At 45.9% G+C, this 23,164-nt stretch overlaps 1 protein-coding gene across 15 annotated transcripts in view; it reads left to right on the top strand.

The window, feature by feature from the left end:
* Window positions 1-23,164, top strand: part of satb1b (SATB homeobox 1b) — an 84,030-nt gene that overhangs the window by 40,864 nt on the left and 20,002 nt on the right. For 4 of the 15 annotated variants that reach the window (XM_069537378.1, XM_069537376.1, XM_069537379.1 and 1 more), the window contains 9 exons: window positions 1,037-1,275; window positions 4,224-4,400; window positions 5,347-5,473; window positions 7,692-7,745; window positions 9,002-9,125; window positions 14,735-14,846; window positions 15,901-15,978; window positions 18,945-19,447; window positions 21,705-21,917. In XM_069537378.1, the coding sequence (XP_069393479.1) occupies window positions 1,062-1,275; window positions 4,224-4,400; window positions 5,347-5,473; window positions 7,692-7,745; window positions 9,002-9,125; window positions 14,735-14,846; window positions 15,901-15,978; window positions 18,945-19,447; window positions 21,705-21,917 (1,602 nt within the window). In that variant the 5' untranslated portion in view covers window positions 1,037-1,061. The remainder of the gene's footprint in view (window positions 1-1,036; window positions 1,276-4,223; window positions 4,401-5,346; window positions 5,474-7,691; window positions 7,746-9,001; window positions 9,126-14,734; window positions 14,847-15,900; window positions 15,979-18,944; window positions 19,448-21,704; window positions 21,918-23,164) is intronic. The other 11 variants (XM_069537380.1, XM_069537382.1, XM_069537381.1 and 8 more) reach the window with 7 other exon arrangements.

The following is a 23,164-nucleotide window of genomic DNA, read 5'->3' as shown; positions in this document are numbered from 1 at the left end:
CCTCTTATTTGTGGGAAATTAGTTGCCTCATTGCATGTTATGAATGAGGGAGTTCATGATCTTTTTGTGTGGGGGTGGATGATTTTGCCCTTTTTGCTCTTTTGATAACAGCAGTCCATCAGCAGCAGCAGCAGCAGCGTGCATGAACCTGAATCCACACAATCACTTTTTCTGTTTGCAGCTTCACACACGTCTCTTACACAAGTAGGTGTCTGACCTTAAAAGTTGCGGGGAGCTCTTCTCGTGTCGTCTATGTCCGACTCAGTCCGTGTGTGTGTGCACCTGTGGGTAAAGCGTCCATCTTTCTCTCCCACCCACTCCTCTCCTCTCTTGTCTTTTCTTCCCCCACTTTAACTTTGACTGATAATGAGTCAGCAACTCTGTTTTAAAGTTGCTGCTTTTGCCTCCATCCAAAATTTGTTAACTTTGCACTTGCAGGATCTAAAAATAAAGTTCACACCTGTAGCAGCCGTGTAGCTGTAGAGTTTCTGCGTACGTGCACGCGTGTGTCGGTCGCAGTGAAATGACATTGCGGCCTTTTGCCTCCCCGAGCTGCAGCGCCTTCAATGTGAAGCCACAAGAAGTGACTCAGAAAGTGAATTACGTTAGTTTCTCCCCCCCCCTCTCTCTGTCTCTGCGTGCACCGCAGCAGCAGAACCTTGTTCCTTAAACTGCACTGTATTCATTCAAGTGGAATCTCGCAGCAAATTAATGTGTTTGCACTAAAACCAGGGCTTGTTTGCCCCCTCTCGCATGGGAATCTCTAGCGGGACACCCATACATAATACATGCATTGAAAAATGGGAACATTACAGTGGCACGAGAACGTCACCGCGGCCTGAGTTGTCATTTCTGAAGCGAATTGACAGTTACTGCCATGATGGGTCTGTTCTCAGAGGTCTCAGTTACTTAAAGCACTTTTTATTTTTTGCTGTATAAAAACGTCCATTCGCGTCTTCACATGTCAGTGACATCAACGGGAAATGTTTTTTGCGACCTGTTCTCCCCTGACAGCTGAATCGCTCTCTGTCCCCAGGTGATAGTGAGCAGAGGTGCTGAGAATGATGGACCATCTCAGCGAGGCGTGTTTGGGCAAGGAGAACTCCGAGCTGGTCAACAGCATGGCCGAGGCCAAGGCCCCGCCGGCCAAGCTGCTCCGGCTGGAGCAGAACGGCAGCCCCCTGGGCCGAGCCAGGCTGGGCAGCACCGGGGCCAAACTCGCCGGGGTCCCTTACAAACCCACCGGCCACCTGCTGAAGACCTGCCACAAGAGGGGTAAGAGGGAGAGGGTGTGTTTGTGTGGGTCTGCACTAACTCTTGAGAGGAGTAGTTGATCATCGTCACGTACTCGATCACGAGAAAGTTAATCGACAACAGTCGTGTTTGATGGAAGGTTTGCGAGTCATTAAGGAAAAAGAACGAACGTCTGCTGTGTTCAGCATCTGAAACGTTAAGATCTTCGGATTTTCTCAGTTTCAAATGATTTTTGGTTTTGGACCCAACAGAGAAGACGTTGACATTGAAGCTCAAACTTGGTGTCGATGAACTGCTCAGCTGATGAACTCACCAGACTAGTTAGTAGTTGGAAATCAATCACCTCCCTGAAAGCAGAAACACCAAATGTTCCACACATGTGCTGCTTGTTTTTGTCTGTTGTAAATGAAAGTGAATATTTCTGTGTTTTAACTGTTGATGGGACAAAACTATTTGAATATTTCCCATTTGAGAAGTTGTCATGTGATGTTTGTCTTTCACTTTTTTTTTTTTTGCCCTTGACATTTTACGAACAAAAACAATTAATGGAGAGAATAATATATAGATTAACTGTTGATGGAAGTATTCACAAGTTGCAGCCCTGATTTCTGACATTTCATACGCCGAACGATTTATTAATTAATCAAACGTTATGTAAAATGATCAATGACGTAATTAAATCTTAGTTGCAGAGCCAGGGAATACAAACAGCAAGTGTTGTGTGTATTTGTGTAAGAGGATATACAACCTAAAGAGCGGAGAGCTGTTCGAATGCAGTTTTAAGTATTCCCCTTCCTACACACACACACACACCATCTCCCACCCACCACAGCATGTGCTCCAAAACTCTTGAACCTTTTAACAGTGGTAGTCATGTCAGCACACACACATACACACTCATGCTGCACACACTCCCACTTATTTGCCCAGACAATAGCTATTAGAGGAACACTGTGAGAATTATTCTTGTGTCGTGCTGCATAGCGCTGTGTCACTGCTCCTCTCTCCGGCCGCTCCACCTCCTGCACTGGCATTTGTTTATTAAGGGAAAGTTTGAGTCCTTTAAGAGCCATTGCTGTTTAAGTGGGGGTGGGGGGGGTCTTTACTTTGAGATTATGACATAGCTTTTTAATATAACCGGTGTCGTCTGGTGAAAAACACGGCGGGCAAAGTTTTTCTAAAATATGAACCGTTTTACGGTTGTGTGTTTTTTTGGTTTTTAGTGGGTTGGAAATGAGTTTGAAAACCTGCAGGTTTGGAGTTGTTATTGCACTTGGCTGAGGCTCGTCTGTTTGTTTTTTTGGCTGGTTCGTTGTCTTTGGGCAAGAGGGACTCAGGAACTCTTGGAATGTGGCTGTGTGAGTGTCCTCAGATGGGCCGTTTCTCTTATTTGCTCCTTTAATCTACGTGTCGCACTCCAACTGAGAGAGCCTAATTTTTCACCTCCATCATCTCTGCTTCTCTTGGCCTCCTGCAACGTTTGCTCCTCCAAGCCTCCTCATTGCTCTCCCCTCCTTGCTCCATTCCTCTCATTTCTTTTTTTTTTTTTTTTTTTATAAGTTTCTTCCTGGGTAAAGGGCGAAGCAGCCGATGGAGGTGGGCGGTCCGCCGCGGAGGCTTCGCAGAGGGCCCACAGTGGGCATTGTGTCCGAGCCCGAAACAATATTTACAGCAGCCCTCTCTGGGCTCCCTGGAAACAAAGCCAGTATTGATCCCCCAAATGAACCTACACAGCAGTCTTTATTGTTAGATCTTTATCTATTAAAATCAGGGGAGGAGAAAAGCAGCTCTTTCAGCACATTCCCTGGCATCTGTCGGCTTATTGATTGTTTTGCCAGAGCTGTGTACATCTTCTGGAATGCCTGGGATTGGAAAATATTAGAGCGTGATTCATTTTAATCAGCGCGAACAATGAACGTACAGAAATGTTTCCAGGTGACAGTCTAGTGGAGACCTATTGAGAGCGAGGGGCAACAGGGCACCTCATAAACACTACAGGATTTGCTAAGTACAGTAAGCGATAGATGCTGCCCTCATTAGCACTTTGACAAAAGTTCGATTGTCTGCGGTTGTTTCCATTTGGACCGAGGCTTCAAAAGTCTGAGCTGCCCCCGTGTCAGTAAACTCTTAAATTTCAGGGATGTTATTTTAGTAGAAACAGCACAGTGGGTGATATTTGCACATTGGGTCACTTGAACATTCGGCAGTCTTTGGACAAGGATTGCTCATTCCACCTCACAGCAGAGACACTGTTGACACAGGGTAGTAAACCGGGAGCAGAGGTGGCTCGGGACTTGAAGTGCTGCATCATGGGAAGATGATTTTGGGTTGGCAGGCAGAGGAGAAGGCTAATGTGATCCCTTCACCTCCACAGTGAATAAACACTTTATTGTGCCAAAAGGAGACATAAGAGTCGAGGCTGCTTCACACTGAACAAACGTTTTGTTTTCCATTTATATGTAAACGTACTTATTAAACACACAACTCATGCTCGTCATCGCAGCCAGGAAGACGAACACTGAGACTGAAGGAATCCTCCGATAGTTTATTTAAAGGGGTTATCCGTCAATTGTTTTTGAGAAAATAGTGAAAACGTCTAATCTCGAAGTTAAAGAAAGTGGATTAACAATTCCTGGATCTGACCCCTGATCCAGATCTGCACCAAAGTTTTGAGGGTTCTTCCAGGATCCACATCCTCCGCATCAGTTGATTTTGTGCAATCTTGCTGAAAAACCTATTATCGTGCACCTAAGGAGTTTGATTCCTCACCTTGAGTTTGTTATAAAGACCAAGAGGTTAGACTTTCAGGTACTCATGATCCCCTGACCCTCAACGTAACTCAATCATCACCACTCATCATCAATCGCGTCCTTTTGCGAACGCACCGGACGCCGAAGGTCAAAGTTAACACGTGAAGACGTGTGAGATTTTTACTGTTCTCACTGACGTCTGTGTCTCTGTGTCCTCAGGCAACATGCTGCCTGTGTTCTGTGTAGTCGAGCACTACGAGAACCCCATGGACTTCGACAGCAAGGAGGAGCACGCTGAGTTCGTCCTGGTGCGTAAGGACATGCTCTTTAACCAACTCATTGAGATGGCCCTGCTGTCGCTGGGCTACTCCCACAGCTCGGCGGCCCAGGCCAAAGGTAACCGCCATCGTCTCTTCCTTTTTTCTTCTGTGGTCTGCTCCTCTCTCCCTTTTTTTTTTTTTTTTATTATCTTTATCTCTCTAATGCTCATTAACGCCCTCTGTACTGCGTTCTCTGACGACCTGTTACTACTGCACACACTCAAAACTCACACAGTCTTTATGCCTCACTCACACAATCTGTGACCATAAGAGCCCACGGCCAGCAGATCTGAAGCCACAGTAACACGTCCTGACACTGATCCCAGGCAGGACACACACACACACACACACACACACACACACACACACACAGACACACACATTCCCACACAGTCTAAATGCACAGGCTTACCCACTAAAATGCTTACATGCACATTCACATTCTCAGCAAGTAAAACACACAGATACACACTCGTACAGTATATATTTATACACACATACACTTGGTGACTCAGTAGGTGGGAGGGGCCGGCGGAGGAGAGGGTCTACTAATTGCACTAGAGAACACGCAGGCCGAGGGTGGCTGTTTCAAGGTGCCTCTTAGCATGCTCTTTTATTATAGCCTGTCCATCACACTTCAACACACACACACACACACTCACACACTTACACACACATCCTATTTCACTGCTCCCATGAGCAGTATCCCTCCTCACTTCCTGCTGTGTGGGTTGCTGCTTTTTTTAAAGGTAGTCTCAGGAGAAATTCTGACGTGGTTGTTGCGATTTCCGTAACAAATAAAGTTTATACAGAGTTCCCGTGTCACCGGGATACTGCTGGAGAGACGAGCTGATGCTTGATTTAAAATGAACCTTCATGCTTAGTGATCGAAAAAGCTTAAAATAACTTTTCATTGACGCACTCTCGTTCTTTTTGTCTGCTCGTGTGTTTATCGATGTCCACGAGTGTCATTATCGTTTACCTGTGTCCGTGTGTGTTTTCATGCACAATCCATGTCTCAGGCATGATTCAGGTGGGGAAGTGGAACCCTGTCCCCCTGTCATACGTGACAGACGCACCGGATGCCACAGTGGCTGACATGCTGCAGGACGTCTACCACGTGGTCACGCTTAAGATCCAGCTGCACAGGTAAGAAACGCACACAGATATTTCTCTGTATAGTTTATATCAGGAATTGATTGGTGTTTTGCTGATGGTGGTTGAATCAATGTTTGACCACCTGGAGGAATCCTAAATTCCCTTAAAGGCGATCCAGATACCTCCTGTATGACTTTTAGGTCTTGAACCAAAAGAACCCTAACAACCTTCTTGTTCACCTCTAAAACTCTACGTAGAACCTTCTCAGTGACCAGTAGAACCTCCGAAAGAAACCTTAGAGACTCTTAGATATCCTCTAGAACCTTCTCAGTGACTTCTTAAAGGATCCTCTTAATAACTTAATAACTAGAAACACGCTGTAATTGTCCTCTGCCTGTTTGTGCGCAAGTTACAACGTGTGTCGATGACTCCACTTTATTATTCTACCTTTCTTTTATACATACAGAGGCACAGTTACGCCTATTAATATCTACTTCCAACTGAGGCAGGCGCCAATCTACCAATGCCCTCTGCATGTTTGATACTGAGAATAGCTTTATTACTCATTCACACAGACACACTCATGCTCAAAATGCTCACGTCTCCCAGGAAATGCGAGAGAAAACATATTTTCCCAGTGGTGGGCTTGGTTTATTCGTCTGTTTAAGCGATGGGAGCACAGTCACCGAACTCACCCTCATGTCCGAGCTAACGTTTCAGCTCACGCCGCGGTACGTGATGAGGAGGATTAATCTTTTTGTTGCTGCTCTAAATTTAACTGCTAAGTGATGTTAAGTAATGTGCATTTTTTGCATTGGGGAACAAAACCTAAAAGAAATATGATAATAAACTAACAGTGTTTTTTCAGCCGAGCACCGCTTCAGCTCTTTTCATGGTAGAAAGTGAACGTTGCTGTAAACCTGGAAATGTGCGCGGCTAAAAATGACTCGACCACAGATGAATACAAGGTTGTTCACCTGAAATAGTACGATAAATAAACCTGGCTGCACCGGCTATTTTAAGAGAACCATATTTCTTCTGAATCCGAAAGAGCATATCGTGATAATAGAGAAGAAGACTTAACAAGCTAAAGCCGCCCCACACTGGCTGAGTGGCGCTCACTGTCGACTGCCATCACTCACCATATTGTCTGCTAAATGCTGCTCTGTAGGTGTGAGGCTCCATTGTATTTATACACTCAGTGAGAGCATACAAGCGTTTATAGATATAGACAGAAACAGGCTCATATGTGCTCATAGACTCAAAACACACACACACACACACACACACACACACAGCTGAGTGGAGGCTTGTGCCAGCTGCACGCTAACCCAGTGTTCTGCAACCCTCTGGAGAGCTGTTCCTACTCTTTTCCAACCTCGCTCTACCTCTCCCTCTCTCCTCCTGCTCTCTCCCTCTTTCTCCCCTCACCACCACCACCACCACCGCCGCCACTGCTGCCACCACCCGCCTTCGCCAGTCAAGCGCACACACTCTTGCTCGCACACACACGCACACACACACGTTGATGTGAACGCGTCCACCACCCAGCATACAGAAGGTTGTGTTTATTTCCGGCATGCTAGCCCTGAATGCACAGATAGCTGTCTTTCTCCACTACCTCCTCTCTCTCTCTCCCTCTCTCTGTCTCCTTCCCTCCTCTTGTTCACTTCCTTCTCCCCAGAGGCTCTCTAGCTGCTGGAGCAGTCTAAGGTGTTCTGGAAAATCCATTGTGTGTGTGTGTGTGTGTGTGTGTTAGGCCGTGTGTTTTCCCTCACGAGCAGATGTTAGCTTCGGGAACGTTCCACGCATCCTTTTCTATCCCACCGTTATCTCGTCGCTCGTAACGTTTCCCAACGCAGCCAACTGACAGATTTATGGACACGCACGCACACAATGGGCACTCATCACCCCCTCGCTCAATTTCTCATCTCCCTCACTTGTAAAGTGTCAAGGCAGGTTTACCGAAAAGTAATTCAGCGATACATACGTCTCACACACGTGAAGTGCAAACTGGGCGCTCTACACTCACCCACCCACCACGTAAATATATATTTCTCATTTCTAAGCTGAACGGAGCTGAATTCCTGCCGTTAGCGACTCTAGCACTACCTAACAGCAAAACCAATTTATCTATTTGAAACATAAATCTATTTGGATTTTGCTGCATATTGTTGTCAGTATTGTTATTGTTTTGTATTTGTTTTTTCCCTTCTCTCTCCCCCACCCCGCCATCCCTCCAATCCCCCCAAACCCCCGTCCGCCGCAGAAATCTAGCCAGTAACACCTTAAATTGTTTTGCCGAGCACAACGAGCCAGGAAGGTAGAAGTAACACGAAATAATAGTCGCCACATGCAGCTAATGTATAATTCATGCATCAATCCAGCAGATGTGTTGTATAAAGTAATTAACTAATCAGAACAATCAGGAGAGAGAGAACGAGAGAGAGGGAGAATATGAAAGAGGGGGGGGGGGGGGAGAGTGAGGCAGGCACACAGAGAGAGAGAGAGAGAGAGACAGAGCAATCTCCAGATGCATCTGCTTGATGCGCCAAATGAAATCTGTCTGTCTTGGAGGGGCGCTTGCAGCAGGAAAAACGAGCAGGGGCCCGTTTGTGTTTAGACTCTTGTTCTCTCTGGTTTCCTTTCTCTGTCTCCACCGCTCTACCTATCTGATCGTTCCAGGGATTTAGCCATAATTCATCAATAAAACAGGGCTCCACTCACGCCAACAACCACGATTTACACCTTTTGTTTTGAGGAGAAGAATTTTTCAGAAATTGCCAATTCGTAACGGAACACTTGATCAGTGCCGGGGGGGAAAAGTCGATCAGCAGAATATTGATCTGCAACAACATTTTTGATTAATTTGATTATTAGCATGGATTAATTGCAGAAATTATTTATCGTGTAAAACATTTACTGGATCCAGCTTCTTACATGAGAAGATTTGCAGCATTATATTGTCGTATCTGGGATTTTGATTGTTTAACATTTTCAATTTGGGCTTTGATAACTTGATGATTTCTTTTTTTCTATTTTCTGATTTCTAATGGACTGAACTGTCTTGTAGAAAGAATAATCAGCTGAATAATTAATTGAAGAATTCAAAACTCAGCACTTGATGTTTTTGTGCATTGATTAACATATGTCGTGCGTTTTCTATTCATCATCTTCAATTAATTGTATCTGTTTGACCATATTGAGTAAAAATCTGTTTTTGAAATCAGCGATGTTTGGATGAGGAAACGATGCAGAATGTACAGCCATAATTTTGCAGGTCAAATTTATTTGCAGATATAAATTTCTCACTGTATTAGGGAGATCCAACACACACAATCAGATTAAGTGATTTTAATTTGATAAATTTGTTTATTTTATCATTTCATTTGAGATACCATCAGGGCTGCTGGCTTTCCTTTCTTTCTCCGTCTCCTCTCCATCTGAATTGTCTCTCATTCTCTCCCTTCACCCCCCTCTCTATCCCCCCCACCCCCCCCCCTTTTTTTTGCCTCCCCCTATATCTCCCTGACCTCCTCCACCCCACATCCCCCTATGTCTCTCTCTCTCTCTCCACAGTTGTCCTAAGCTGGAGGACCTGCCACCTGAGCAATGGAGCCACTCTACAGTAAGAAACGCCCTCAAGGAGTTACTCAAAGACATGAATCAGAGCTCTCTGGCTAAAGAATGTCCCTTATCACAGGTGCTGAAGCCCAGTCTGCTTATTAAAAACAAAAAGACAAAAGCCCAACCCCACTGCCTTGCTACATTAACACACAACAAAACAAACCCTGTCGCCATCACCTCTGTCTTCTATCCTTTACTTATCAAATGCCCTGAGTTTGATCAAGAGGGAAACAGAATCCACATAGAAAATCCAAATCAATGGCTATTGTCTTTTGTTTGCTGCATGATTTTTTTCTTTTTGTTTCTTTTACTGCCCCTCTCACACACACACACACACACACACACACACACACAAAGATTAGTACGCAACGGCAGCCAAAAAGCAGAGGTGTTTGTTGAACGTATGGTTATTGTTAGATAAACATTGGCCCGGGCCCAGAATGATCTGGATTGTTTTTTTGTTCCTTCTTTCTCGTTTGGTTCATTCTCAACATTTCATTGCATCAGACAACGGCAGATATGTGCATTCACATGTTAGGTGTTATATTGTTGTTATTTTTTTTTTTCGTCGGCTGGGAGGTCGGATAGAAAGCACTAGCTCAGATATTGTATTAACGGGCGGTGTAGTCAGTATATCACAGAGGCAGCTCTGGAGTGAATGGAATGAAACGGCAGTATATCTCTCACTGGGGCCAATAATGTGTGTATGTCTGAGAGTGTGTGTGCAAGCAGGTGTGTGTGTGTGTGTGTTTTTGCTTGACTGTGTTTGTGAAATGTATATCAACTTACAGGACAAACTGTATATGTTAGAGTGTTACTGGTGTGAGTGTGTGTATTTAGATCCGAGCCTGTGCGTAGGTGCCTTCAGTATGAAGCCAGCTCTCCTCCTAGGCCACCGTATGGTCACCTGGAGACCCTCGTTTGCGGCGTGCGTACGTGTGTGTGAGCGGCTGCTGAGTGTGTGTGTGTGTGTGTTTGTGTGTTTAGCCGGGCATGAGCAGTGCGCTGATGATGTAAAGAGTCCCTGGGTGGCGTTCAGGCGGAGCCCAGCCCGGTCTGGTAATCACCCTGTTTACGGTCCATATGTGAAGACGGCTCAGAAGAGAGCACACGCGAGCTCTGAGGATCACACACAGACACGCACACTCCTCCTCAGACACACATTTGCTATTTTCACATACACACCAGTCTCAAATTAAACTGAAGATTGTTTCCGGCTCTCCAGTGAGGATGAAACATGGTCCTGAAAATATCTCGAACTGAATCTGTTTCAGACAGTTTGGTTCAAATCTGAATTCAAATCCAGATTTGCCGCCATGCAGAAACTGCAGCTTCAGTGGAAATTAATTTTTATCTTCGTGGTATTTTGCCTCTTCTTTATTTGTATTGTCAGTTTCTTACATCAGCAAACATCAAAGCAAGAATCCAGTTTTAATAATTTTAATGTAATTTGGGAGAAATTGGCAGCTTTGCTCTGTTGTTACCTCACAGCCTGATGATCTACTTGTATCTGTGTGTGCCTTGTTCAAACATGGCCGCCATGATGGTGTTTGACATCTGTTACTCTGTGGGGTTTCGTGTGTCCCGCTGCACCCGGAGAGCAGCGGCGTGTTCCTCCCAAACCCAAATGGTCTCTGACGCCGGTCGTCACATTTGAGGGGATGTCCCTGCGTCGTCTCGATACGCGAGCTCCCGGCCCCGTGATGGTTTTTTGCGTTGTTTTCTGAGTTTTCTGAGAGACCAAAGAGGTGAAATGAGTGGGAGGGGACAGGGGGTGTTGCAAGAGGGAACAGAGGATTGGCACCTTTTTAGGATTAGTGTTTCCTTGATATTCTGCAGCGTAATCCTGAGCCCAAAAGAGAGGTTAACAGATGAGAGAATTACAGTGAGTGAGTGAAAGAGAATTAGCCCACCTCTGAACAGGGCTCTGAACAGAGAGAGGGAGAGGAGGGGCGGCGGAGCAGAGAGGGGCGGGCAGTGGGGGGTTATTTTGTGAAATGCCGCTTTTGTCCGGCGCCTTGTCAAACATTTAGTTTCATTCTTTGGTCGTGGGGAGTCATGCCTTGTGTGTTTGGCCTACAAATGACACGAGGGGAAATATATTTACCGACGCCCATTGTGATTCGGCCGGAGGAGCAGATTCTGACCCCGGCTGCAAATGTGAAGCTCACTCAAAGATTCACGGTTTCAGAAACATCAGAGAAACGTCACCAAAAATCCAACTTCTCCTGATTCCGCCTCCAGCAGCCAAACAGGCGCTTCATTTTCTTGCTTGCTACCCAGCTCAGCAACCCCCTTGCCCATCTTCTCAGAAACTATGGCAACAAACGAGATTCCCTCCACCTCACCCCACTCTTTCCCATTGCCACCACCACCTCGTCTTGCCCCCCCCCCCCCCGCGTTTACTCTCACTGGGCGGCCCCTGATGCACCAGCTGCTGCGTTGCGTAGCAGCAAACAGTCATCAAAATGCCATCTTTGCAGGCCTTCACCACCTCAGCTGCCATAGGCACAACCTGGCTGCCAGTGTATATGTGTGTGTGTGTGTGTGTGTGTGTGTGTGTGTGTTAGATTGAAGGGGGGGGGGGGGGTCACCCCACTTGAGGTGGATATGCGCCATAATTGAGCTGTGTTAGATGTTGGCGAGAGACGAGGCACAGTGTTGCAAATGGGATGTGCGTTTTCCCCAGCTGATTCAAGACATCAGGCGAAGTTGGAAAGTGTGTTTTTGTGTGTGTGTGTGTGTGTGTGTGTGTGTGTGTGTGTGTGTGCGTGCGTGCGTGCGTGTTTATCGAAACGTGCGCATTCGTGTAACTGCACCAAGTGTGTTTATCTGCAGGGGTTGTACTCGGTGTGTGTTTGCATTTGCCGGTGCACCACTTTTTAACGCTGGCAGCTGGGTGCCCATAGTACCTGCCTGCTGCACCACTGCTCTCTTACACACACTTATACACACTCGCCCACTCTCGTTTCCCTCTCTCTCTTCCTGTCTCCCATGATGGGGTGTAGAGTAGATGTTGGGGACCGATAGTAGCCCAGTGCCACTTCCTGGTCTTGCTGATAAGCTCTCTGTGCTGCAGATGGCTATCACTTAAAGGGTCCACACTCAAGCTTATGCACAAAGATACAAACACACACATACACACACACACACACACACACATGCACACACGTACAGAGCCATGCTACCTGTTGACAAGCCCTAGCACAGTCCTCCTGCTGGCACCGCAGTGGCAGCAGAGACTCTGGTTATTTGCTTGATTTCACTTAGTGCAGATGAATGTGTGTGTGGCAGAGCACAGGGGAGAGAGAACAGGAGTGTGTGTGTGGTGTGTGTGTGTGTTGTGTTGTGTTGTGTGTGTGGTGTGTGTGTTGTGTGTGTTGTGTGTGTGTGTTGTGTGTGCGCACTGTTTCTTTCACACATACACGCAGGGCCCCCTGTGAGAGGTAGAGTGATGTATTGAGGGAGAGGGCTGATTAATGAGGAGCGTTTATTAGAACATCTGTGTCAAAGATGGCGGAGAAAGAGGGAGCGAGGGAGATAGAGAAAAAGACAGGAAGGGGGAGAGAGAGAGAGAAAGGCTCACCCTCTTCTGCAGGCCTCTTGTTTGTTGCCTGGAGCTGCTTTAGCCCAGATATACTGTAAATAAAACATGGCAGGCAGGAGGAGAGGAGTTCATTATCCCCTCTCTACTTAAAGGAGAATTCTTCTTACTTCAGATTCATGGGTTTCAGATATCTGACTTGGGAGTTGGCTCTCAGGACCTGGTTAAACAGGAATTTGTGGTTTGCTGCTTTACCAATCACCATCCCAAATATTCACGTTTCTATTCCAGAGGCAGTAAATCAAGAGCCGAACCGTGTATTCTGATGGCTTTAGCACTTCGTGACGGATCAGGAGGAGTTTTCATTTTAAAACGCCTGCACTTGCTGTTTTCGTGATATTTGAATGGATCCAAAAGAAGCAGCAGCCTCAAGCGTAAAAGTCTGACCCCATTAGAGGGGCAATTCTTACATCTTAACCTCGACGTGAACTCCATCAGGGTTTTCATTGAACTGAGGCCTTTTTAATGTAAAAAAAGGCTGCTCTGCTTTACAGTGCAAGTTCACACGCAGACCTCTTCATCCTCTTGTTTTTCGTCATGACAGCATGATGCACCGCAGCACGGTTGGCACAAATTCACACTCGGTCACCAACGTGACTCTTCGCGTGCCTCGCTTTCCTATATTTGACTTCACAAAAAAAGGAAGCAGCTGAGCGGGTGTGACAAAAAGCAGCCGAACTGACTCGTCCTGGCGCGAGCGAGTACGACCAGAGTCACGTTCGCGGGATGATTAGTGGTTTAAATACCAGCAACACAGATAAGTGAACACTTCCTCATCGTGTATTGGGTTTTCTCTTATTTGCATTTGAACACTTTCGCACAGTTAATGTCTTTCGGAACTCTGGCTTGTATGTGTGGTGTAAATGGCCCCAGAAGTCCAATTGGAATATTTCATCCAGTTCTCCATTGAGCCGTCACGAGATCTCAAGCAGACTGAAGCTAGAATTGTCTCATCTTTCTCCTTCCGGATCCTCTTATGAACTCCACAAGATTTTGCTGTGTTGTGGTTCAACGTGTTAGACTGTTGCCATCACATCACGATGCACACGGCTTTAACGGAGGGGGTCAGAAGTTCAAAGTTCAGTAGGACGAGACTTCCTGATGCCACAGCTGCCGCCTTGTGTTTTTGCGCAGGGAAGCCGGAGCCAGAGAACCAGAATCTTCCAGTTCAACCTGTTCATTGTGCTCCCACCACCATGCTGCTCTGCCAGAAGGTTCCCCTGCCATCCTCCAAGTGCATATATTATAGAAAATGATAAAGATGGCATACCTGTAATTTGAAAACAGATGGTATGGTTCTTTTGAATATTTATAACAATCAAAAACAATTTCTCCTGCACCAACCTCACTATTCGCCCGGAGGCCGCCAAGGTGTTAAAACATTCATTTTAATGAAACTGGAAGGAGGAAAAGAAAAAAAAAAAAAAAAGACAGTGTGTTTTTCTCAGGCGAAGGAGGATGGTTGAAGTGAACGTAGAGAGGGCGAAGAGTCGACTGTTAAGGGAGAGATGGGCGCACACGTGGCGGAGAGCGACATGCTCAGAGCGGCCCTCAGTCTGCTTGAAGTTGCTGTCTTAAACATATTGTATAAATAATAAAGAGGTTTATCTGTTAACATCACCCGACTTCCCAGTTGCTGATATTCAATAAGCTCTTATCTTCCTCTTTTCTTTGCAAGGTAAATATCTTTCCTGCCTTCTGCTCTTGATGTCAGCAGACGTAGAACTCAGTTGACCTCATAATTCACCCACTCTGAGATAATACACACAAAAAAACCTTCAGACAAACTCAACGGCATTTGATAAAAAACAACAGATAAAACCTTGTTTGATTTAATTTGTTTTACCTTTAGAGGACGATATGGGAAATTTCTGCATGTCTGATGCTTTTCAGTTTCAGTTTTTTTTTTTTTTTCTACTGCCGGGTTCTACCATGTCCCGATCTTTTATTTGTTTTGACAAGCTACAGTGTTACTGCATGTTTCACAAGCTTTAATATTATGTCTGTATTTTCCACAATGAGAATCCAAAGTCCCTCTCTCATTCTCTCTCCCTCTCTCTCAATCAATCTCTCTCTTTCAGAGTATGATTTCCTCCATTGTGAACAGCACTTACTATGCAAATGTGTCGGCGGCGAAGTGTCAGGAATTTGGGCGCTGGTATAAACATTTCAAGAAGACAAAAGATATGATGGGTAAGCAAAACGGAGGGGCGCAAAGTATGGCGCTCACACTTTTGTCTCTTTGCACACACACACACACACACACACACACACACACACACACACACCAGTCACCATTACAATATGTTCTCTAACCAACCGGCTCTTTGTCTTCCTGCTGCTGCATGAAGCAGAAATAAATTTTTATCTTGTTATCTAATAATTCAGGATTGTTCAGTTGAACACGGTGTTATCTTTGATTTATCCCTCATTGTTTTAACTAACACCGATGCTCGAATCGAGCTGAGGCCTCGCTCTTATTTGTTGTTTGTGTTTATGGATTGTAACTCTTGTTTTCCATGAACAAAAAGCAGCGATGACTTCAACCGGCCAACGCCTAGTCTGAAATTCAATTATATTTCTTATCAACCCTCTAACAAAGCAGGCTTTATATTATCTAAAGAAATCCCCTTTGACCTGCCAGGAAATGAGGTTATATGACTCTGATATATAACGTTTTCTGATTAAGCAGATCACCACTGTGTTGCAAAGCCCATAGTGCAGTTTAATCTTCAGATATTAGCTTTGACAATCTGTTGAACAATCTTTTTTACTTTTCCAGTGTGCGGCTGCTTGCAGAGACGACACATGAGATGCTATATCAAAATGTTTTCACAGCGTCCATGCAAATAGCGTGTTGTGATCATATCTTATCTGATGTTTTTTCTTCTTCTGTTAAAGTGGCAGCATACGCTGGGAACACTATTTACTTCAGACCTGCTGTACTTGTGTATTCTCTTGCATACTCCCACACATTTTCTGTCACAATAGCTTTTTTTTTTTCTTTCTTTTTTTTTGTGTTAAATCTGGTTTTATGTTCCTCAAAAGTGGGACTGTACTGCAGCTGCCAGCCCGGCTTCTGTGGCGCTGCTGCTGCCGTAGGTGTCATATTCCTGCTGGAGTGGCTGAGAACTAATGTAGAAAACCTTAACCTGGTGTTTCTTTCCTCACACTTCTACTCTGTCTGCTGTGTGTGTGTGTGTTTGTGTTTGTGTGCATATGCGTGACCTGCCATCCGACTGTGCAGGCATGCGCCAACCCTCCCAGCTTGAGGGCTACCTGGGTACGTGTGTCCTCCGTGAGAGCCCGCGTGCCAATGCATTAGGTATGTCACAACATGGGCACACACACACACACACACAGACACACAAACACACAAACACACACCTACACACTCTTGTTTTTTCACTTTGGAGGACAGTGCATTCGCATAGATGAAATTCCTGAAGACTTACTGCAGCCGTAAGAAGAACCACTCATGCCTCGACATTACTACTTTAAACCTATATTTAAAAACAGATTTTTCTGTAAAATGTTAGCTTAGCTTCTTAATTGATTACTTGTGTGTTTTTGGGTTTGACATTAAATAAACCTATCTGAGTGTGACCCCCCATCTCCTCTAAGACCCAGGTGTACCTGCACCTTGTCTTAGAACGACGGTGAATTCACTTCAGAACAGGTTTTTCTTTCGCTGCCTCAATATAGTGATCCACCAACAATGCCTCTGTCCACGGTTAATTTTAAGACCAACATGCCCATGGGCTCTCAGAACATTTGCAGTTTAAACATAATGGGCACAGAATGACAACAATGAAAACAGCTATGGTTTGAACTTAGAAAGACCAGATGGACAAACAAGGCTGAAAATCCTTTTTTTCAACTCGAGTAACTCTAAATCTGTTTCCCCCTTGACTGAAAACAAAAGCTTGAACTGCTAAACTGTTCATTTTAATGTGTTTTTGTATCGTTCTATCTGAGGTACATCAGGTACTGATAAGAAAAAAAAAACACTCTGTATACGTACACAGAGGCAGTGATAACAGTTCAAGATGTGCTTACACACAAACTCTAAGAGCGCCTGTGTCATGTGAGCCAAACCTCAGACACGAAACCTTGGCACACGAGCATCAGGTGCCCAACACACACCCGTGGCAACTCCTCTAACCTCAATATTCATGACGAGCTGCTGTCTGTTCGGTGCACATGGCCACAAATGGCAGGAGGAGCGAGTGCGGCAGAAATGCCAAGTATGAAGGCTGGGAGAGGGAGTGCCGAGGTCACCCCTCTGTGGTTTGGCCTCAGCGTCACGTGTGACTCTGCGTTTACTCCGCCACTCTGCGTTCAGCAGTTTGAGCCTGAAGTCAAGGGGAATGAGTACCTGGTCACAGGTGCTGGCAATGCACTCCGCCGCTCTGCCAGCTGAAGGGCTGTTACCGTCCGCCAGCGAGCGCGTTGTTGTTTCTTTTGACGTGGCAGGGACGCCAACACAGGAGAGGGAGTTAGGTCACTTTGTGTGTCTCTCTCTCTCTCTCTCTCATTCCCTCTCTCTCACTCTCTGTCACATACAAGCATACACTCCCTCCCTCCCTCAGCCCACATCCCATTCCCATTGTGTGTTTAATCCGGGGCTCTTTTGTGGCAGGATTCCACATGAGGACTCCCGCTTCTGTGGCAGCCTTTTTCTCCCAGGGCCTGCCATGCTCTTCTGTCACCCCTTCTCTTTTCAATTTGCATGGAAATGCCTCCGTGTGCCTGTGTGTTTGTGTGTCGTGAGCATGCCCCCCAGCAGTCTGTGCGAGCAGGGATATGCACACACACGCACACACACACATGCACACAAGAAACACACACACATTCACATATGAGTGAATAGGAGCGCCATACCATCAGAGCCAGGGAATGCCAGGGATTATGGGAAGAGATGTGATTATTACCAAGATTTTTTGTTTTGTTTCTTTCCCACCCCCAACCCCCCCCCTGCATCATTTGTTTTCGACAAACACTCAATAGACCCGTCTTGGCCGGGCGTTTTGTGCGTGCTGACAGTTAAGAAACAGGCAGCTCAAAACACACGATTATTGTGGGTATTTTTGGAAAACATCCATGCACTTAATCTTTCATCTGCTAAAAAATTCAGCTTATTGAAGAACACCACCACCACCACCACCCAATCCCCCCCGGAACAGCCATTTACGCTTTTCACAATCTCATACGCTGCTTTTCTGTGGAATGTGGAGGCCGCAGCACACTTCTGAGGTGTTAATGTTGCCATCCGTGTGAATTCTCAAAACGCTGCCCCCTCACACGCTCGCTCGCTCGGCACGGTGCACGCAGAAAAGTCTCAGCATATGCGGATTCCTTCAAGATGAACCGAAAACCTCAAAAACATTCGGCTGCTCCAAATGCTCGTTCACTTCGCTGTGGGTAGCACTTTGAATGTTAAATCATTGTTTTCATTCTCTGAGCACATAATTTAAACCGGTGTTAAAATATTCCCCAGCAGCCATTATGGACTTAAAGATTCCCAAAGCAAGAGATGCCGCTAAAATCTCTTAAACGCCATTAAATGACGGCACACAGATTTCATTTAAGTCCGTTCCGTTCAGGTTACACACCACATCCTCTGATGTACTCCTCCTGTCTCTGTTCACTGCTCCCTACATTTATATTTAGACCACCCTCCCCTAAAAGTGTCATGTTGTCGGGCTCGTGTTCCTTATTTTAGAATTAAGGATGTAAAGAGAGAATCTGATTTATCAGCATAGCTCCTTTGTGGATACACTCACACTCTCACACACACACACACACACACACACTCACACACATGAATCCTGTACTTATACATACACACACGCCACTGTTTTGCCAAGATTCTTTTTTTTTTTTTCCACGTGATGAGGCCAGACGTTCTGAACTTAATTTCGAAGGCATGGCTTGTGGGAGACACAGGTCAAACACAATGAAGCCTTTTTATCTGCGTTTCCATCTTTTTCTTTTTTTAACCAGTCGTTGGCGGATCAACTGGAATGTTTGCTGACCCGCTAAGTCTCACTAAAATTTGATCTGATACAGAGAAGATCTGTTTCATTCATTCGTCTCATTAGAGACAATGGCTATTTGAGTTGTGGTCATGATTTTGCGATTAAAGTGTCACATTTTTCAGATTGACCAGCACATGTCATTCAGATTTTTCCTCTCTTCCACTCTACGTTCTAATCCAATCCAGTGTTTTCGTTGGGATGTTTGTAGTTGACGTGAATGTTTTATCAGCTGTGTTTCCTCCTCTGCCAGCTGAGATGGACGGCCTGTCTGACCTGTCCCCACCGAGCTCTAACCACAACCACAATCACCTGGGCTTCTCCCAGCAGCAGCAGCAGCCCATCCCCGGCAGCACAGCAGAACAGACTCCCTCCTCGCCAGTGCCGCCGCTGCCTCACGCTCCACCGTCACACGGTGGTCAGACAGGAGGTCGGCAGCCCCAGCTCCCTGGCCTGCACCACCCGGGCCTGGTGTCCACGCCCATTAGCCCCCAGCTGGTCAACCAGCAGCTCGTGATGGCACAGATCCTCAACCAGCAGTATGCAGTGAACCGGCTGCTGGCGCAGCAGTCCCTGTCACAGCAGTACCTCAACCACCCACCTGTCAACCGCAGCTCCCACAACAAGCCCATGGAGCCACAGGTGGGGTCCAACACGGAGGTGTCCGTCGAGATTTACCAGTGGGTGAGGGACGAGTTGAAGCGAGCTGGCATCTCTCAGGCCGTCTTCGCCCGTGTGGCTTTCAACAGAACCCAGGTGAGGAGGGAAAGACAGCCGGGCTGGAACAAAGCTACTACTGTAAAAAAAAAAAAATGGAAAAACTGGAATAATTGTCACTACAACTTATCGTCTTTATGTGAATTATGTTTCTAATTCCCTTCCATGTGCCTTTGATGAGGAAGCTCTGGTTTGGCAGCTGATTGAGAAACAGTTTTTTCCGATAAGAAAATTAGATCAAAAGTTGGTCAATGGAACCAGGCTCATCCTGGACCTCGATAATAAAAAGTTTTGTAAATAAAAAAAAAAAAAAGACGATGATGAATACAGCTTTTTTCTGTACTTTGAAACTGGAATTGTATAATCGTAGAACAAATGTGCTGCATAATCTCAGGTTGATTGAAGATTGAATTTATTTTTTAATGTAATTTAATATATAATTTCATTTTTTAATCTTCAATTTTATACCCCAGTCTGACGCAGACATTCACAAGGTAGTAAAATGTTTTACGTACAAAAAAAAGTACATTTCAATTTCCCCTCAAAGGAGGTACTTGAACTTCCTGTCAACTGATGCATCCTGGGAAAACGACCACTTTTGGTCCAGCACTGTCGTCTAACACGTCAGCGTTGAGATGACCGAAACTAAACGTGTCCCCGGTTTCAAAAGTTAAAACATCACATTGAGGAAGTCGGGGAAAACTATTTCACAGGGAAGACGTCTCATATCTCATTCATAATTCTCATTCATACACTCCAGTAATGTCGCACCTCTGCTGTACTTGAAGATAGCTGGCAGCCTGCCATGTGACGAGCCAGGCTCGGTCATGGCGTGTGCTCTCCGTGCCAAAATCTGTGGTTTCACTTCATAGTCGGAGACCTCATACACACACACACACACACACGGAGGACGGCGATAATGGCTCAAGATGTACTGTGTGTATTAGAGGGGGTTGGAGGGAGGTGACAGCAAACCTCATTAAGACTCCATTCACTTTGAAGTCACTGTGTATGAAAGAAGGGAAAAAAAAAAACAGAAACTGATACGAATCTATTAGAATGTACAGGAACTCCCCTGAAAAAGAAGTGAGTGTGTATCCAGTCAGACAGTGGTGTTTTTGTGCAGACAGGCGAGCTCCCACACAGTCTTATCTGTGGCTGATATGAGGAATTAGCCCAATGTGCCGTTGGAGAGTTTGCCTTCGGAGGATCATTTATTAGGCGAGTGTTTTCCGCGCCGAGCTTGAGTTAATAAAAGAAAAGGTGGTGGGGGGGGGGGGGGGTGCTCGTGGAAGGAAGGAGGGGAAAAGCGATTGACCACAAAGATAGACCAGCATGGGTTGATGGCAAAGAACGATAAGCACGCAGACGCCAACAGACCGGCATTCGCTGCAGACAGAAAAAAAAAGGAAGCCACAAATCTAACCCCTGAATACTTGTGCACCTAAAGTCTCCCTCCCCTGATCTGTCCTCACTTGTCTGGATGCCACACTCCTCCCTACGGAACACGTATGGCTGCATACATTTCTAGTCAAAAGACATCCAGCGCATATTTACAGCATGACTCATTTTCCGTGAAGGAAAAAAAAAAAAAAACTAGAAATAAAAATAAAAGCATGTTTTCTCCATCACCTTGTTTTATTACCAAATCACACCTATTGATAGTGAGAGAAGCAGAGTGATGGTTCGCTCAGTGTGTGGCCAAGAGCTGATGAAAAGGCCCAATCACACGTCTCTGATAATGGAGTCGTCTCCGTCTCATAATGATTGGAATTGAGCGCTATTGAAAAGTAAACAGAGGATACGCTGATTGCCCGCCCGTGCAAGACTTTCACGCTTCAGGCAAGTCGCGGCGGTGGCGGCGGCTCTTATCCAGAGCAGCGTGTCCGAGATCCACTAAACGACCTCGACCGAAGTTGGGAGCTCAGTAGCTGCGCAGACATTTCAGTCGTGCAGGTTTTGAATGATTTTAATGATGGAAGAAAAGTAGATACACAGGAAAAGCCGGACTCCGCTTGCATCTGCAGAGAAAAAATGGTGGACTGGATGTTGAGTCCCTAAAAAGGATTTATTAGTTTACTGTTTAAGTGGGTGTGAGAGCGCCACTGCTCCAGTGTCATTAGAGTCTCCATCTACACTTATGCCTCTCTTTTGCCGTCTTATTGAAGAACCCTCTGATGTGCTTACTCTCGCGTCTTGTTTACCAAACTGTTTCACTCACTGGGAGCTCTGGTCTCCTCTTTTTGTTTTTTCTCCATCTCATCAACTCTCTTCCGTCCCCTGGTCCGTCACGCAGGGCTTGCTGTCTGAGATCCTGCGCAAGGAGGAGGACCCTAAAACGGCGTCACAGTCGCTGTTGGTCAACCTGCGCGCCATGCAGAACTTCCTGCAGCTGCCGGAGGCCGAGCGTGACCGCATCTATCAGGATGAGAGGGAGCGCAGCCTGACAGCCGCCTCCGCGATGGGCGCCGCTCCACTCATCAGCACTCCACCCAGCCGTCCTGTACAGGTACCAGATGTTAAATTCCTCTCCGTGAATGTTTTCCTGTGGTTATCCTGCATTTTTCTTCCAGATAACTTAATATCCTGAATGTGAGTTTGGTGGATGTCAGTAACGGACGTGTCTTAGAGACAGAGCTGATCCATGAGCAGAAACATACTTTTGTTTCTTCCCTTTGCTCCTGAGTCCAGCAACGTGTCTCCACTGATGCTGTGAGATTATTCTGGAGGTTTGTCTGTTTAAAGTAGGTCACAAAAAAGGAAGAGACATCCTCTTCAGTAGGTCGTCCCACTGTGGTTAGAACATGAGACGTACACACAGGTTTCCAGTTCAGATGTACAAACCACCAGCTCGTCTCCTACGTTGATGTGATGTCATAGGCACACTCTGTTTACACGTGACGATCAGAAGTATGCATACACGCACTGGATCAGTGTTTAGTCACATGCCTCACATTCCTATGCATCAGTTTGTCTGATGTGGAATATCAACATTATCGCCGTCTGGAGTTCATCCTTTACATTTCCCCATGCATGTAAATGAGCTGCACGTCCTCCCTCCTCTCACCACACAGGTGAGAATGGTGCACAAATGATGGATAATTTTCTGTGCTAATTTTGACCTTTTCTCACGCATTAGGCGGCATTAACAACCCTCCCGTTTCAAAAAGAAAGCTCACTTGGTGATGACAAGCTCTGTAAAAGATCAAATATCATTTAGTCAGTGCCTCTTAAAATCACCGCGAGCCGCGGCACAACCTCGTACGCTCGCCGCAGATATCCCTCCCTGGTTTTAAAGGTATGAGGGGAAACTTTTCAACCAGTTAAGCCTGTTTGAGATGCAGTCAGCTGAGTCGAGGAGGTGAGAATGGCGGACAAAGGGCTCCTCTGTCCCATCCTTGGTGAAGATTTGGCTTTTCTTTAGGTGAGAAGAACAGAGGGACAGAAACACAGGCCCAGCCATCTCTTAAAGTCGGAGGCTCCCCTGCAGTCGCACACAACTAAGGAGTCTCATTCTGAGGCAGCGGTGCTGAACTTAAGCGGGGCCACTTTGCAGTTCACAGCCCATCTTTACAATCAGAGGTTGTGTTAATGCAGGACATTATTCAGAGTGATAGAGTGGAACTGTGCACAAGAATGAATAACCCAGTGTTAATGCCTTTATTAACATCCCAGTGGCAGAGATAGGGATTTGGAGTTACGACTTTTTACGTTTTCGATAATCACATCTGGTGATCCTCGTCTTTCGCAGAATTC

The sequence above is a fragment of the Paralichthys olivaceus genome, chromosome 13 (genome assembly GCF_024713975.1).
Source record: "Paralichthys olivaceus isolate ysfri-2021 chromosome 13, ASM2471397v2, whole genome shotgun sequence".
NCBI classification, from domain to species: Eukaryota; Metazoa; Chordata; class Actinopteri; order Pleuronectiformes; family Paralichthyidae; genus Paralichthys; species Paralichthys olivaceus.
The sequence above is the reverse complement of the archived record's forward strand: the minus strand, read 5'-3'. Positions and strand labels throughout refer to the sequence as shown.